Source organism: Chiroxiphia lanceolata, chromosome 2, assembly GCF_009829145.1.
Source record: "Chiroxiphia lanceolata isolate bChiLan1 chromosome 2, bChiLan1.pri, whole genome shotgun sequence".
Classification (NCBI taxonomy): Eukaryota; Metazoa; Chordata; class Aves; order Passeriformes; family Pipridae; genus Chiroxiphia; species Chiroxiphia lanceolata.
In genome coordinates this window covers 110,296,552-110,313,871 of record NC_045638.1, presented here as the reverse complement: position 1 = coordinate 110,313,871, position 17,320 = coordinate 110,296,552, and the positions used below count along the sequence as shown (strand labels likewise).

General features: G+C 38.5%; 1 protein-coding gene across 22 annotated transcripts in view; it reads right to left on the bottom strand.

The window, feature by feature from the left end:
• ROBO2 (roundabout guidance receptor 2) overlaps positions 1-17,320 on the bottom strand; it is a 1,060,454-nt gene that overhangs the window by 44,074 nt on the left and 999,060 nt on the right. For 9 of the 22 annotated variants that reach the window (XM_032678944.1, XM_032678942.1, XM_032678955.1 and 6 more), the window contains 5 exons: positions 17,013-17,039; positions 9,896-9,938; positions 8,214-8,341; positions 3,593-3,874; positions 3,092-3,217 (listed from right to left, as the gene is read on the bottom strand). In XM_032678944.1, the coding sequence (XP_032534835.1) occupies positions 3,092-3,217; positions 3,593-3,874; positions 8,214-8,341; positions 9,896-9,938; positions 17,013-17,039 (606 nt within the window). The remainder of the gene's footprint in view (positions 1-3,091; positions 3,218-3,592; positions 3,875-8,213; positions 8,342-9,895; positions 9,939-17,012; positions 17,040-17,320) is intronic. The other 13 variants (XM_032678947.1, XM_032678945.1, XM_032678953.1 and 10 more) reach the window with 3 other exon arrangements.

Here is a 17,320-nt window from a genome sequence, read left to right as displayed (position 1 = left end):
GGAGACAGTGTTTTTCTTCTGTTACCTCCAAGTGTCAGCTGGATGAAAACAGGAAAGGATAGAGAGGGAAGAAAAAAGGTGATTCTGTGACTCAGAAGTAGCCGTCTCCTTTCACCTCCGGTTGTGCCTGCTAGAGACAGACAACAAGTCCAGCAAGGTTTCTAATTGGCCTGACTGCACATTGCAAACAAGACTTTCCTTTCCAGTACTCAATTCCAGATCAGAGCTCTTCCTTCTTTTTCTTGGAGGGACACATAGTAAATTCCAGCCAAGATCCTGTTATTCACTATGTGTGAACTGAGCCGATATTCCCTCTATTAGAACGCAAGACTCCTTTTGTAGCCTGGTAGAGAGGGAAGCTTCCTTGAAAAGGGAAGGAACATCTCAAATGATGAAAAGAAACCCCAGTGATGGTGGAGATAAAGGAACAGACACATGAACCTTATGGAGGGAAAATGAAGCTTTCAAAGCACAGGTAAGGCAAAAAGTGGATAAAGAAACAGGGGCATAGAACAGTGTAAAGGAAGTAGGTTAACTTAAATTTGTGGGATGTGGGGAAATTTTTGAAAAGTCAGCATAAGTAGAGCTAAGGCAGGAGGGGCTACTTTAGGAGAAAAGCACATGCATAAGAGTGTGTGTTTTGCAGGAGGATTTAAACTAGGAATACTCAGAGAACGGAAATGCAGAGAACAACTTCAGCTTAGAGATTAGTTGAGGCAGTGAGAAAGATTTTGGAAGTGTAGCATCTTGATAACTTTAGGAGACTAGTACAATAGAGATTAGATTTGTGGGGTGCTAATATGGAGTCACACAGATTTGGGGGGTTTCGGAGGGAAAGGTTAAAGCCAATGGAGTTATTAGAAAGAGTGAAGCGGGAGACAAGGAATTATTTAGATTAAGAAATCAAAGATGGGAACTCCAGGGTCATTACTGGTAGGGAAAGCAGCCTACACCGTATAGTTGGGCAGGAGATTTCTCTTCTGTCCCCACAGGCAGAGTTACTCCACTGTCACACTAGCTGAACAGACACCTAATACATAGTGCGTGATGTGTGTTTGAAAACTGATGCACCACAGCCTTGTTTCCCCACAGCAATGATGCTTGATGTTTCAATGTCTCTTCACACTGAAATTCAATTATATTGTTTAAATCTCTAGATGAATCAGGTCCTGGAAAAAGAATTTGCCAGTTGGGCTGATGATCACAGCTTTGATATAATCCGGGAGCTGTGCAAAGTACAGCTACAAAATTTCCCTGCCTCATAAAGCAGTTGAGTTTTTAGCTATTTTTCATTCCACAGTGGGATAGGATTTCTCATGATATTCATTTAAGAGAGACAGAAACTTAGTCAGAATAATAAGTAGTACTTAAAGTACCAACCAAGGAAGTGAGAGAACAAGTCCCTGCTCACCCAGATGGGGACTACGTAACCAAAGCTGGTCTCTGACTCCGGTGACGCTTTAATTATCAGACTATTTGAAGGTCTCCCCCAGTTTCTTGTGTATTACAGACATAATTATCCTGTATCAAAGGCATAATTACTGGGCAAGGGAGAGCAAAATACTGACTCTGCATTCCGATAATCTGACACTCCTCTGAGCATTGGGGCACCCAGGTGTGAGCTGCCTTGGTCAAAACAGGAATGCCCTGGCCATAGAAAGACTGAGCTGAAGTTTCCTCGTGTCCTCAGAAGATTTATTTCAAACTGACAAACTGCAAAATATATTTCACTTGAAATATTTGATCAAAATCCAGCTTTTGATTAACTGGTATTTTCCAAGGAAACTTCATATTTTCTGAGAAAATTCTTGGGCAGCCATAGCTGTCAACATATCTAAAGTGTGATATTGCCCTCTGATAACTGTCACATATGTACCTCAGCACATCAATTTCTGCATTTGCATGCAGCCTGGAGAGCAAGCTGATTTCCTAAGCTACTTGCCAATACATCTCACATACAAGGAAAAAGAACCTTTCTTGCAGTATTGTATGAACCTCGCTCCCAGATCCCTCTCCGTCAATGCCATGAGCCTGTTTTTCAGTCTCACTCAAATCAGCTAATACTCCCCCTTGAGAACACAAGACTTGCAAACACATTTGGCTATTTGAGTTATGGGCCAATGATTATAGGCTTCTAATCTCAAGATTCAATTTGAATAGTAATTTAAATTGACATAAAGAAGTAATTTCTAGATTTGGTCTGTTACTGTTAAAATTGTTCCAGCTTAAAGTGGAAATTCAAAAGGCTAGGGATATAGAATAAATATCAAGCTTAAGTCCCTTCAGCTCTCTCATATTTCAGTTAAGTGAATTCAGAGGTTTTCTTTTTAATTGCTGCCTTTTCAGTTTTTGTTTTGAAATAAAAAAAAAAGACAGTTATACATAACATGAGCAACAAGTAAGCAAAATTAAAGAAATCAGGAAAAAGGTGTGTTTAAATTTAATACACAACCACATGTACTACAATCATTTTCATCTGATGAAAATGCATCATGTTTCCAATAGAACATGCAGCACACACATAAAATTTACATCCTGTTTCTATGCAGGCTTGGCACAATTTGTTGAAACCCCAGTCATCGTTCAGGCCCTACAATTATTTCTGAGTTGCTTCACTGAAGAACAGCATCTAGAAACAGCTCGTGGGAGTGGGGGATCTGTTAACCACTCAACAAAAATATTACTCTCCTCATGACATTCAGTGTGGGGAGGCCTATAAACTGAGGATGGATGCAGAAATACATTTGCTCCACAAACTGTGCTGTCAGGGAAGGGATGTGACAAGGCAAGGCTGGCAATTGCAGCGACAAGCACCACCTGGGAGGAATCTCCAGTTATCTCCAAATAGGTTTTGCCAAAAAACTTTTTTTTTTTTTTTTTTAAGTAGAGGCCCATGTGACAGTGTTCTCTGATGAGAGAACACTGTTCTCTGTTCTCCAATGAAACTTCATATTTTCCAGTGTTTACTAGTGGGCAGGCACTCTCATGGGAATTCTCAACCTGTGCCTGGGAGGTCTTTCCGCCTCCGTGGCGAGCCGCTCACCAACACCCCTCCGTCCCTCACTCCCCTGCCCACGGCGGTGGAACCAACCTGAGAGGCTGCCACTCCTTTCGGAGCTGTTGTGGGAGCTGGTGGTGCTGAAATCCTGTGACTGGTTGTGTGGCAATCTATTAGCCAGTCCCTCAGCCACCCGGTAGTCAGGGATGTAAAGCAAGGCTAAGGGTTAAACGGCAAAGGTCACAGTGGCATCGTGGGATTAGTCGACAGCACAAGCACATGCGACACATGCAGTTAGCAAGTCAACAGCAGATGCGGTGGGGTGGCAGTTTTAACTTAATTATTTTTAAAGGTACACCTAGCCTAGCCTGATGGAGGGCAGATGGCTTGGTGATTAGCACAGGACAAAGAGGAATAAAAGCACAGGACGATGTGTTTTGTGACTGTATGACATTCAGCGCACATGCAAGGAATGTTAGCGTTAGTTAAGGTAAATATGAACAGTATCTCACACAACTAAAAAGAATTTTCTAATTCATGCACAGATGATACAGTACAAAGCCAAGGTCTCTGGAAAATAAGAGCTGTAATTACCATTGTTGCCTTTGCCTTGGTCTGGGAGAGAGTAACCAAATCCCATCAGGTCATTTTTTTGCTGAATTGAGCTTTTCCACTGAGGATCAGGTAAATCGACAGCCAGCTCATGGATGCTGTTGGAATGCAGTATCTGGGTGGTGGCATATGGTGTAGCTTGCGTTATTTGGCTGGAACTGTTGTAACTGGTTTTCGTGGTGAAGTCGATGCTGCTGTAAATGGCTCCATCAGAAAGCATAGTAGCAGTTTTATCTCCTTGCCCTGGCACTGGTGGCAGCACATCTGTGGTGAACACAGGGGAATGAAACAAATCATTGATGTACACGAAGCCTGAAAGTATCAAGGTTTAAGATGAGAAATAAATGTGTCATTTTGCACGTTTGCATTTCAGCTGAGACAGGTCCATGAGCCAACGAAGGGAAGATGATGTACAACCATCGCCAAGCTATCAGCATCTGTGACAGGTCTACCACTTGTCCTTCACGTCTCACTGCCTAAAACCATCTTTTTTTTTTTTTTCCTCCATACCTTCAGCTTGAAAGTGAAGTTTGGAATATTTCTCTCCTAAAGAATGTTTTCAATTGTTCATTCTATGTCAGAACCAATGAAGCTGTCTGGGGTTCAGCGAAATGATGAAAGAAGAGAATTTACAAATCATAGAGGGAATGTTCTGAGAAAATATGTAGAAAAACTCTTGTATGGATGCCAAAGCCCTCAAAGTAATTTTTTAAGGGCATCAGCTTGGTTTCCTTGAAGTTTTGTGCATCAGCTTATCTAATTTTCTTTTTGACATTAGCTAGTACATTTCTACTTTTCCACAAAGAAAAACATGACAAGACCAAGTTGTTCCTGGTATGTGAAAGAAAATCTGTTATTCTGAAGGGATTTATGTGATCAGTCCCTCAAAATGGCAAAGCAGTGTTAATAATGGAGCACAACGTGTTCAAATACTCCAGTACATTTACCTGAAGAACAGTACAACACATTTAACTAAATATCTGTTGACTTTTCTACATCTTTTGAATCGTATCACACAGTGTAGTTTATATATTTAATCAGATAGATTGGCAATCTCTCTCCTTACTAAACACTGAAGTGATCTTTGTTGATGGAATACTAGATCTAGAAACTGAGATTACTGATGTGTGAAGAATCTAATGATGACTGGCGTGATGTTCCAAGCAGAACCACAGCTCAGCAGATAATCCTCTTCCTTCTCTATCTCAGAGGTCAATATATCAAATGGTACTACTTTTACAATTTATTTATACTCTGAAAAGTTGAATCAATTCTGGGATGTACTTGTTAAAAAAAAAAAATTAAAAGCATCATTTATATTCCATTTTCTTTCTACGGGCAGATGGCAGATATGGATTACAACTGTTAGATCACACTTGAGATAATGCACACTCCTACAGTGAGGATGTTCACGTCCCATTCTAGGGATCACAGCCAATTTGGATATACCTTGAGCCCCAGAAAGAAAAGATGATTCTTGCACCTAGACAAGGGTTTAGGCTCAGTTTCAGACTCAGATGGGGGTTTTGTGAAACCTCAAGGAATACAGCTGTTCTCTCACTGTCTCAAAGACTTATCCAGCAATGAGCTGTGACACCACTGTCTCCTCCCATTGTTTTGGTTGGTTTGTTTGTTTTCGTGTCGTTTGGTTGCGTGTTATTTTTTTTCCCTGGGATGAACATTTAGATCACAGAACTATTTTCTGTTACATTCATGTGTGCAACAGTGAATATTTTAATATGGACCCTAATAACATCTGCAGTCTCAGGGCAGCAACATAATACTAACAATAAATACGGCAATAACAAGTGCTCAGCAGAGACACTGCAGAAACAGAGATTAAATTTGGGTCTATCAGCATGATCTGGTTTTGCAGACAACAGGGAAATGGACACAATCAAGTATTTAAAAGATCTTAATTGTATTAACTTATAACTGCAGATAAGTTGTAAGTGCAAAAAAATTACAATTAATGCAAACCACAGTTCATATTTCAAAATCAGGTTTATTACCATCTATCTGCACACATGCAATGTGCTTTCTAGGGGCTGTACACAAACAGAAAGGCATCTATGTCCAAATACAGTATGAGATGTGAGAGACAAATGCAGTCCATCTTTCTTTCATCCCCAGTACGAAGATTTTTCCTTACCACAATTGGTTTCATCAAAGTATAATGGCTTGAAGTTTAGTAAATAAATTCTGTTGTTGATGTATAAAGTGAAGCAAATTCAGCTCAACCTGTCTGTGTTGGATTTGCAGACTTAGGGAAGTAAAAACTATCTAAATGTTCATCTCTCAAGTACTCAGACATACATCTGTCTTTTAGAGCACATTTCTGGCAAGAACGAAGAGGTATCATCTCTATACAGTCATTTTAAAATGGAGAACGATACATTGCACACACTTGAAAGGAAAGCATAGCTCTCCACCAGTCAAGAACTTTCAGTCTTTCTTACTAATAAGCTGAGGTTCTCCAGACATTCTGGGAATTTTCAGTACAACCACGGATTACTTTTTTGACCTCAATGAGATGTATGCATTAAGCACTCAAAGAGCTATTAAACTGCCATTTTACAAAGTGCCATAATCACCTAGTAAAAGTCAAGTGTGATTTTCCCACCAAGTTGTCATAGCAAAAAAACACCACGCTCTACATTTCAGACCAAAGTTGAACATGCGTTTCCCACTGGATGCTATCCCCAGACCTCTCCAAAATCCAACTTGTTTTGTAATTCTTGAGATAAATGAAATAGCGGCGAAGTACTTCCAGAGGGAAGCTCTTTCCTGCTGCCTCAGGAGATGCAGTACCATTTTGTGGCCTTACATGACTCCAGCTCCAACCCGTGCTTCCCATTCACAGCCTTGCTCTCACATGCCTATCTGGGACATAACATGGATCTCACTTTTAAGGGCAATGTCAGAACTGTTTGCCTCAGCTTCTGACTTTCCAGTGATTTATTGGCACCTTACTGTTTTTAAAATGCTTACAGACCTTTTATATTATCATAGATCTTTTAACCAGTAAGAGTTCTCTCTGTAATGTTAATATTCTATATACATATGTTGAAAGACATCTAACTTTTAGTCCATCTTTAATGCAGAAACATCCAATCTCAACTACTGAAACAGATAGGGACAAGTGGTCCCAAATCAGCCAGAATAAAATTGTGAGCTCATCTGTAAAGATCATGGGTGGAATTGAGCTGCTGAATTTCAAAATGTAACTGTTTTATCTCTTGCGCAAATTTGGACCTATGCCTCAACCACGCTGAGGCCAAAAACTTCAAAACATGCTTCCAATTTCTGTCATGTAGAGCCAAATGCTAAAAGAAAATGGTAATTTTTCTGTAGTATGTGAGCTTAAGAAAAGATGGAAAAGTACTGAAGGGTTTTATTTTCAAGACATTCACAACAAAGAACCTGGCAGATATTCAGTTGCCTTCTAAATATTATCAAAAGTTTTGCTTACTTTTAAATAGTTTTGTATGACAAGAGCTTTACAACATTTTTATATAGAATATAAATCTAGTGTGTTTTGTTGTAATTTGAAGTCACAGTAGTCAAACCACAGGCAAGAGGCTTTGCATGGGAATGTATAACTGATACGAGGGATGATTTTCAGAAGCAGGTTCTGGTACAGTTCAAAACTGAATTCTTTTCACATTTATCAATGTGATGGTTTTATAGATTTTTTTTTTTTTTACATTTTAATGCATTTTTGATATATAAGGTTTTCTTGATTTTTGTTTACCTATTCATGTCTTAAAAACATTTATATGTTCGTTTACACTAGAAAGTCTTGTTCTGAACACCACTATGCAGAACTAGCTGTGCTATCACAGAAACCAAGGGACTAACAGAGAGATGTGAATATTACTGTGACTTTTAAAATTCCCATTCTTGAAATTCCCATTTGAATAAAATGTTTCAAAGAAAATAACTCCTCTAAAGATTCACCATCGTAATAATAAATCATTACCTCATCTCCCCAAAGGTCCTCCCTCAATTCAAAATGGAAGCAAACCCCTTAAAAAATCTAAATAGGTCCCCTTTGTATATTCTTTCCTCCAAAATGAAGAAAAGTTGGTGACTTTCCTTAATTCTTGAAGAATCTGTAAGTCATGAAGAATCCATAATTCTTCATGGATTATGCTTGAGACTGAGAGCAGACCCTCAGTAGAAAGAGGATGGGTAAGGTGACAGCAACAATGTTCTCCTGTTCTGCTGAAGGAACATCCTTCCAGCATCCCCCCAGTTTTCCTCTGCCCTTATGGACATCTTTTTTTCCCTGGCTATATTCCTCTGCCAGGCAGATTGCTTATCTCCACACAAAAGGGAACGATTTTGAGCAAGATACATTTCTCTTTAGATCATAAGCAGACCCTGTCTCACCACTGTGGGGTAAATTAAAAACTAGACCTACCTTTTAAAGAAGTAAAAAGCAACAGAGCAAAACTAACATTTTAAAGTAAATTTTCAATCAAATCTAGAATCACACATAGAACTATAAGGATAAAAACATTATACAGTATTTATCATAAATGTTAACTAATGGGAGCCTGTTGTATACTACATGGTGAAATAATAAAAGGAAACCTACCTCCACGACCAAAATTGCCAAGATCATTGGGTCCACTAGTGCTGTTGTTTACTGGCAGACTTGTGGCAGGCCAGGAGTCTGCAAGCCAAGGATAACTGGGGTCACTTGCATTCAAGAGACCTGGTCGACTGAAGCAGAATAAGAAAAAGAGATATACATACAAATATATACATATATATTCAAAATTACAACATCTGTGAGACAACTAGTGATCAAACGAGCCGTATCACTGTTCTCCTAACACCACAGGTAACTAACAATTTAGAAGACTTTAATTTATTTCAATTTAAAATTGTGTAGCCTTGGATGATTTAAAGACCTTGAGCAGTTAATTAAGGTTATATACAAATCAACTTTGTCAGTAGAAGTGGGACTAGGCAGCCGTCGTGACTCTGTCAGAATCCAAATGAACTCCGTTGTCTGTGTGAAACAGGAGTTAGGCAGCACCATCACGGGATCCTACAACAGGGCTGTATGATAAATTACCACCTCAAGGGAGCCATCACTCAAACTGATTGCTCCATATCAGCCATTTCCAGGACTTTGGGCTACTATTTCTTCCTTCCCTTGCATCCCAAATGCATGCCTGTCATCTACAGGCTGGTAACTCTTTCTTGAGCACTCTTGGATGGTTTAGAGGCAAACAGGTTTGAGTAGGATTAATGGAAAGTCCACAGCTATCTCTATCTGCCACTACAGCATGGTTTTCATATCCCTGTAATTCCCAGCTTTGAGAGCAGTATTAAACAGCGAGCATGTGAAAGAGAAGGCACACTCGGGCCATAAGGTGCCATATCTCTCTCACCCCAGGATAAACAGAAATTTAGCAAGGCAGGTGGATTGTTTGTATTTGTATTTAACAGGGAAAACAAATAATTTCCTGCAGACACCCCCCCTTTCCCCAAATGAAAACAAAAAGCCATCCGCAGTTCTGCAGCTTTTCTAGGTTATTAAAGAACCCATGAAGTTGGAGCAACATCTCCGATCGTTGTACTTTATAGACCCCTGCCTGGCACAATCCCTAAGAGAAACATCAGTTTCCATGGAAACGACAATAAGAAGGCCCAGCCATGTTCTCGCCACATCTACTTGCTCTCATTAGGCCTAATCTCTTTTTGCTAAAATATTGATTAAACAGGAGATTGGAAGTTATTACCAGGGCCTAATTACAATCTCCATATTGGCAAAGGGAAAATAGATGAGGATATATGGGCCCGTTATCAGCTTTTATCAATTTCAATTGAGTAGCCAAAGTTGTGGAATCCAGTCCTATCAATCTACAGCCTATTCATCATCCATGAATCATTTATTTCATGATCGATTAACTGTAATTGTTCACTCACAGCAATTTAGGGGGAGCCAATAAGGAGTCTTAAACAACAGCAACTTCATTTGCTAATGTCTAATTAATGCAATAAACATCCTGATAACAAATGAACACATTCTTTGTGATATTTACTACTCATTTCTTCCAGGGCATCTGGGAGATATGAAACATCTGGGCTTGATTCCTACAAAGTGCACAACAGATAGGTCATTAAACCCTGTGCTAAGCTACTTAACTCCTCCTAGTGTTGTCAGTTTTCCCAATGATCTGTTATGACCCAAGTGCATCACCTATAGCATGTTTCAGATCCCTAATTTTAAAAATAATGGAAAAACCTTTATACAAAGAAACATACCTTCCATTGCTCATTAGTCCTCCATCTCCTCTTTGGAAAGTGACTGTGTTTTGGTTGGGAGAAAACAAAACAAACAAACGTACACACACACACACAAGCACACACATATAAGACAGGGAAAAAAATCAATTAGTAATAATTAAAACTAACAATTCAAACTGCTCAGTGTCCAAGATAGGAGGCTTCTTGGCATCATCACTCAATAAAGTACAGAAATTATAAGAACAGGATCAAGCACATCGGGGTTACAATTTGTTCAGGATTTCACTGCACGTTACTGACTGACACCAACTTGCTCTGTAGCTTGCAAGGCAAACCAGCCATCTGGGCAAAAGGCCTGAATTTACCACAGGTCCCTTCATATGGCTTTGCCTTGCAAGACTGAGCCATGTGATGAAATTGTTTCTTGGCATGCTTTTGCTTCAGTACATAATGACATTGCACCAGTGAGTTAATAACATCATGTCGTAATGCAGTAATATAATGTCACCAGACAAATATGCCATTTCCCAGGACAAACAGTCCTGGGAAAGAGGTGGCAGCTCTGTTACAGATGAAAGCATGGACAAAAATCATATGGCTGCACCATTTCCATCAGAAGAAGAGTTTAAGAACTAGGAGCCACACATAAATGCATACATGCCAGTGTCACCGGGAAGAAAAAGTGTTTCCAGTCTTCCATCCATGGGGGATGTCAAGGACATAGAGAGAGGCAGTTGTTTTTATGTCTCCATTCATGGGTGTTTGACAAAACCCAGCCTCTCCCTTATCTATCTTATTAACAGGATTACATTTCAGGGCAATACGGGTGAACCCACATTATTGGTGAGGTGCTAATTGACATTTGATGCTCCTTTTTGAAGCACTGGCAAATATTTTGAGTTAAGGCCAACAGACTACTCTGGTCCTCAGTGGCAATGTCCCATTATTTATTGTCAAGTATAGATAAGGCAGACTATTAAATTATATCAATGTCCTGGACATCTGCATCCTTACAGGCCTCTGACAAGATGAGGGTTTGAATTTCAGAGAGGAACGGAAAAGTCTGTGGCCAGATTATTTTAAAATAGGGTTTGGTTTGGAAATATTATTTACCTTTGTAAGACATACATTCCCATAGTTAATTTATAGCTCCGAGAATATTTGCAAGATTTTCCAAGTATTGGTCCAAACTACACTAATTCAGAATTAGGTTATTATACACTACTCTAATCAGACAAAATTACTACACCCAATAGGAATTCTGTGATCATTAAAAGAATTAGCAATGGCATAAATCCACTGGGAAAATACTTCTGATACCTTATAGAATACTTGTCACTTTATTAACTCCTAGGATAATTTCAGAGTCTACATTCAGCAAAGGGGACAAAACTGGCCCTTCTGGAAGCTCTGCTGGAAGAGTGCTTGGGTAGGGTGACTAATTATCCTTCACTGCAGAGCAGACTAATATCAATATCAGAAAATCACTGCAGTCATATGTCACATCAAAATGGTTAACAGTTGAATTTTGAAAGGATGTAATCAAACCAATTAATGAAAAGAAAATCAAAATGCAAGTATGAAAAGTATTAAATAAAAGTCTGCTATTGAAAAACAAGACATGGTAATACACTGCAGGTAATTAATTTTAGAGCCAACGGTACTTTCTCTAACAGGCTGTCAAATGACTGTATCACTCGTTGTTTAAAAGTAAATAATCTGAAGTGCTGTAACTATCATGAATATGCAAAAATGTGGGCACTGCCTGGCTGTTTCAAAGTATCTTGGTCAAAAGTACATTAGATGTTGCTTCCTTTCTCCTCCTCCCCTTCAAATTTAGTACTTGATTTCTTCAACTTTCTGCATTTGTCAAAGTGACAAGAAATAGCGAGAACAAGAAACAAAGGCTAATTTGGTAAGAACCCATAATAATAAAGTTTACAGATTTAAGGAAATTCCAGTAAAATATATTTTCTAAAAAATGCTTGGGATTAATGCTCTTTTTCAGATTATCATCCACCAGAAATAATTCTGAAGTTATTTTGTTACCACTTGTGTAGCACATACAGGTGTGTGAGATTTTAACCTTGCATATCATATGGAAAAAAAAAATCCCAACAGTATTTGTGGTCTTCAAAATACTTATATCCCTTGTGTACCTTTATAGAGCAAATCTAAAATGGAGGAGCTAGTAGGAGATTGCAGAAATGTTTGCCTGACACATTTTATTTTCTGGGTAGTCAGGGATGGGAAAACTCCAAGGCAAGCTGTGAGAAACATATTGGGAAGACATGGCACTGAAACCTCTTTGCTAGAGCCACAGTTGCTGCAGGTTGGCTGTGGCATATGAGATTGTTGAGAAGAGACAAGTATCACAGCATTTGCTTCTTTTTCTTCTACCTGTGTCCTTGTGGTAGGAACTACTTCTTGTTTTGTTTAGTTTTTTTTGCCTACATTAATCTCATACCCTCCCAATAAAAGCACTGTTTTTAGAAGAAAGGTTCAGCTTAGTTTATTAAAAAAAAAAAAAAAAGAACTTATCTTGCAGTGACATTGTTTTTCCTGGGGAAGACTGTGCTTATGTGATGTGTATGGAACTGGGAAGGAATACAGGTTCTTTCATTTACCCTCCACCCTGTATACCAATGTATGAAGTGAGAAAACAAACAAGGAAGTATTTTAGTTATTTACTATGCTTGGTGGAAAAGGTTCTGTAATATTAATTAAGTGTGCCAAAATTCCTCTTGAAGTGTGAACATGTCACCAGGACGCTACAGAACAAAACCCAACAAAACCTATTCCTGATGCCATCCATGAATGGGCTACCTAAGGCTGGATAGAGAAGGTGCCTTTCTTTTAGCATCAGTGTTGTGAAAGGAAAGACAGCTAACAACAGAAGATATGGTCAGGCTGCCAACACAAGCACTGTGTTTATCATCCCTGCCATACATTTTGTCAGCATTTTTGCCTGCAGTTTGATTTCTGCAATTACAGAACAAGTCTAAACGCCTGAATAGAAGCAGACTTAATGCAATGCAGGCTTGTAGATGTCACTGTGAAAATAAAACACACAGACAGCTGGCTTTATTTATCCTGCCTCCACTTCAAAAAGCAACACAGCAATTTCAAGGGGCAATGCAAGAGGAGGAAGGGAAGGATGTCCCTATCACTGACCCACCCATCTCCCTTGCTTTTTATCACCAAGGAGGCAAAACAGCTCTTTGCATCTGATATATGTTCTTAGAAAAGCTGAAGACCTGTAGGGATGAGATTGGTTTTCAGAAGAAGATGAAAAAATAACCCCTGCATAGAGAGATTTTGAAGGAATCCCCACCAGCTTATACTTCAAGGACTGTAAAAATGCAGAAATATAATCCAAAGTGCATTTTAAATGCATAAATATTTCAGGAAATTATACTGTATATATTTGTATGAAAAACAGCATATGTTAAGGAGCTTTTCAGATGCTTTTTATTAAATATATAAGGAGGTACCAAAACCATTTACTAATATTATCTGACAAGGTTAAACTCAATCTTCATGCCTGCTAGAGCTGGAAAAATATGAATGTATAGTAAGTCGACATTCTGAGGCAAGAAAGCTTTAGAAAGCTTTAGAAAGCTTTCTGTATGCCTATCTCTAGTAGGCCACATTTTCCTACTGCAAATGAAAACTTTAATGTTGCCAGCCAAGTCTCATTCCTTTTTCTGATAAGCTGTTTCTCAAATATGAATGTAGATTAATCCTCTTTTAATAAGCATTAACTCAGAACAGATAATCAGCACATAAAAATTCCATCAAATCTTCTGTCTACCTTTGGATGATTCTGTCATACAGTTTATCCACATTTAACAGTTTCAGGAGTTGCACATAAAATGTGTAGCATTTCCTGACTCTCTATCTATTTTTAATTTGGTTTTTGTTTGTTCAGTTCTGTGAAATCTTTAATCCCAAGGAGCACTAGTCACTAAATAAGCTTATCTACTCATAAGTGAAAATACATATTTACCTTTTTTTGCATGGCTGATGGCCTAGACACTTGAAAACACCTGAGTATTCAAGTGAGTGGGTATTGGCACAAGTTTGAGGGCACAGGAAAGATAAGGAGATAAATAAACAAATTTTGTTTTGTCACTCTAATACAGCATTGAAATAATTCATCTGTTATACAAGAAGTGTTCAGACATCTCTTTTGTGCCATCTATCTTTGTATCTCGTGCAAGCCCATCATGCATGTTTATATCCAGGCAATTGTCCAAGTAAAGTGTAACCAGAAAAATACCATAAAACCCCCAGTACAGCAGTACTTTAGCTTTCACAGAAACTCACAAAAGTGTCTATCTTTTTATTACAGAAGTGATGGCTGAAAAGTAGTAACACTTGTGTTTACTGTTTCTGTGCCAGACTTGGGGTTGCTGATAGTATGTTATGGTCACAACAATGTATAGTTCTGGTACAGCTGCAGATGATGACACTACTACTTATCAATAGTAATCTAACAAACATATTAGCTAATCATATGTCTTGCAGTATTGATACTATTGAGAATCAATGCCTGATGAGCCATGATGGGGGAAAGGGAAGTGGAAGAATAGTGATGTACAGAATTGTGGCTCAGTAACCACTGGAGTCAGTTCAACTGAAAATAACCAAGAAGATTTAGCTACAACTTTCAATGTCATTTTACTTGTGACCATCTGAGCAATCTCTCAGTGCTTATGAAAATGTTCACAAAGACAGAAAGCTTAATGAATTTAACTAAATCAGTTATTCTTCTCTGACACAAATCGCTACCAATTGCCTGACATTTGCTGTTTGCTCTTCTCCTACATGGAGTGTTACAGTAGTTTAGTCTCACTGCAGAAATTATACATCTTAGGATCCTAATAACAGAATACAAATAACAAATGATCCTAGTGAATGACCCATAATCTGAAAATTACCTGAAAGAATATTTTTACAAGTAATTATAAAACTGCAGGATCCAGACTTTTGAACAACTATTTTCAGTGTTCTAAGTTCTACACACAGGCAAATACAGCTGAAAAAAACCAAACCGAAAAATAATGGGGGTTTTGTTTTGTGTGTGAAATAAAGTAAGTATATGGATGTTCCATTAAAAGATTCAATTCTCTTTATCATACAATCAAATGTGCATGTTCTGCAACTCTCTGAAGGATTTAAAGCAGATGTCTGACAAAAGTTGTGCACCTTCTAAAATCTGAGTGTATTAGGATAAATTCATCTTTAGTAAAACTTCATTGACAGCTGTCTCTGATGGGATTCTGAAAGCTACATACCTCTCTCTAAATAATTATATCTAAAACCAAACCATTTATGAATCATAACTTTGAAGGGAACAACACACAGTTGTGAGTGACTAACTCCCAGAAGCACAGATACGTTTGTCTAAATTATATATTAACAATGGCAAATTCAAATACTAGAGAATTAACAAAGTTTGTTATGGAACTCTGGATATAAAGATAAAAAATACGGACTATGTAAAAAAAAAAAAAAAAGGAAGAGTTTTTTTTAAATTAATGATTGGTTTTTTGGATTTGACTACTGGATGACTTAGGTTCTCAGTGCCTCCAGAAATGATGACAGGCCAGGAAACAAAACTATGGGCTGTTTTAGTCCTACGAAGTCCACAAGATGTCAGAACCACCTTTAAAAAAGCACATTTTTGGCAGTGCCTCTGACATATCCTAGTTACCCAGCACATGTGGATCAAGAGCATTAAATCATGCACAGTCACTGTGGCTCCAGCACAACGCGCATGCCAATGTATGCTACAAACACCATGGAAAGTTGTGTTTAAAGACAGCTGACAGTGGCACAGTTATAGGAACCAAATGTAAAGATGAATTATTTAATTTTGGAAAAAACCCTACATTGTCTCTCAAAGAAAAGCCAGTAAAGCATTTAGGTTAGGAAGTGTTGTGCCACTACTTGCACTAACTTGGCCATACCTGCCTGGGAGCTAGAGGAGCAATCCTGAGTTCCCAGGGCTTTTCCACAAGGACACTTCTCCCTCACAATGTCACAGGCCCTTGGGGCATATGTCACCACCTTCACTCCCCTGTCCTGACAGTCATTTGCCCTTTGCTGCTAAGGTAAACACACAAGCTGTGGCTGAAGACAAGCAAGAGTGAGAAAGCAGCTGCCTGAGCATGAGGACTGGTTCAGCAGTGCAGTGGGAAGACTGAACTCTCTCACATGGATGGCAGAGAGGACAGGAGACAGCTTTGGTAAATGAAACTGAGGGGCCAAACTACACACAGAAAACTTTACAGACTTCTGCTGGAAAATGATGAGATTTATCAGTCTTTTATACTGTAACACTGAGCTACAATTATTTTTAAGTTTTTAAATGCTGCGATTAGGTATGAGAGCAGAAGCTATTTATTTGTATCCATTATTACTATTAACTCTATACTCTATTTTTCCTGGCTATCCATATGTTGAACAAGCTGTTTGCAACCTGCTGTTTAAGCCACACTTCGTTTATCCTTCACATATCTTTAATCGTGTTTATGATAATGGTCTACCGTATGCTATCTTTTTTAAGATACGAAAAATAGGATACCAGCTTTGAACTGGGTAGTCAGAAAAAACCAAAATGCTTCAATTCCAAAATCCCCGTAAAGGAAATGAGTGCATCAGTTAATCACTAGGTTGCCTGAAGATCTGAACACCTCACAGTAAAGCAAACATATGTACAGCTAAGAGCTAAAGTGGAAGAAAGTTCCATTACTCCACTGCAGAAATGTTCAAGATACTTTAGCTTTAAAATCAAAATTCAGTTATATATGACTAATGCTTGTTTATGGTAAGCTAGTTCAAGCATCTTGTCCTGCAAATTACTTTCAAAGCTGCATTATTTAAAGGAATTAGATGAGTAAGTATGCAGAATTACAATGACAGAGACATTAATGGTGGCAGATTTTATTATGCTCCCCTTGGATCACTAGGGAAATAAATACTACATTTTTATCACAGATAGGCAGCCAAATTATTTCTCCTTGTATTTGGTTTTGATTCTGCATATCTCACATGTTCATAAACACTTAGATAGCTAATGTTTGCAGTGATGTGTTGGTGAAGTAAGAGACAGACTAATGGACAGTACCTGCAGGGGTGAAGGTGAAGGACTGAACTGCAAAACAAGAAAGCAGACACATTGTGAGTTACACACCCTGAGAAAAAGCTCTAATTGCAGGGCACGAGTTTCCTCTGGAGTTTACTCAAGTTGGGGTTGAATATCATGAGCAGGACATTACAGCTGAGCTTAAAGCACTAACCAGCCAGCAGCCAATGAGAGACGACGGTCGGAAAGATGAGCAGTGAGTTTCAACAGTCACATTGGAAGACTCTCTGTGTGGACATGCTGTTCTCCGAATTGAAAACATTGGGATGAATTTTGAAGCATGATCTGTT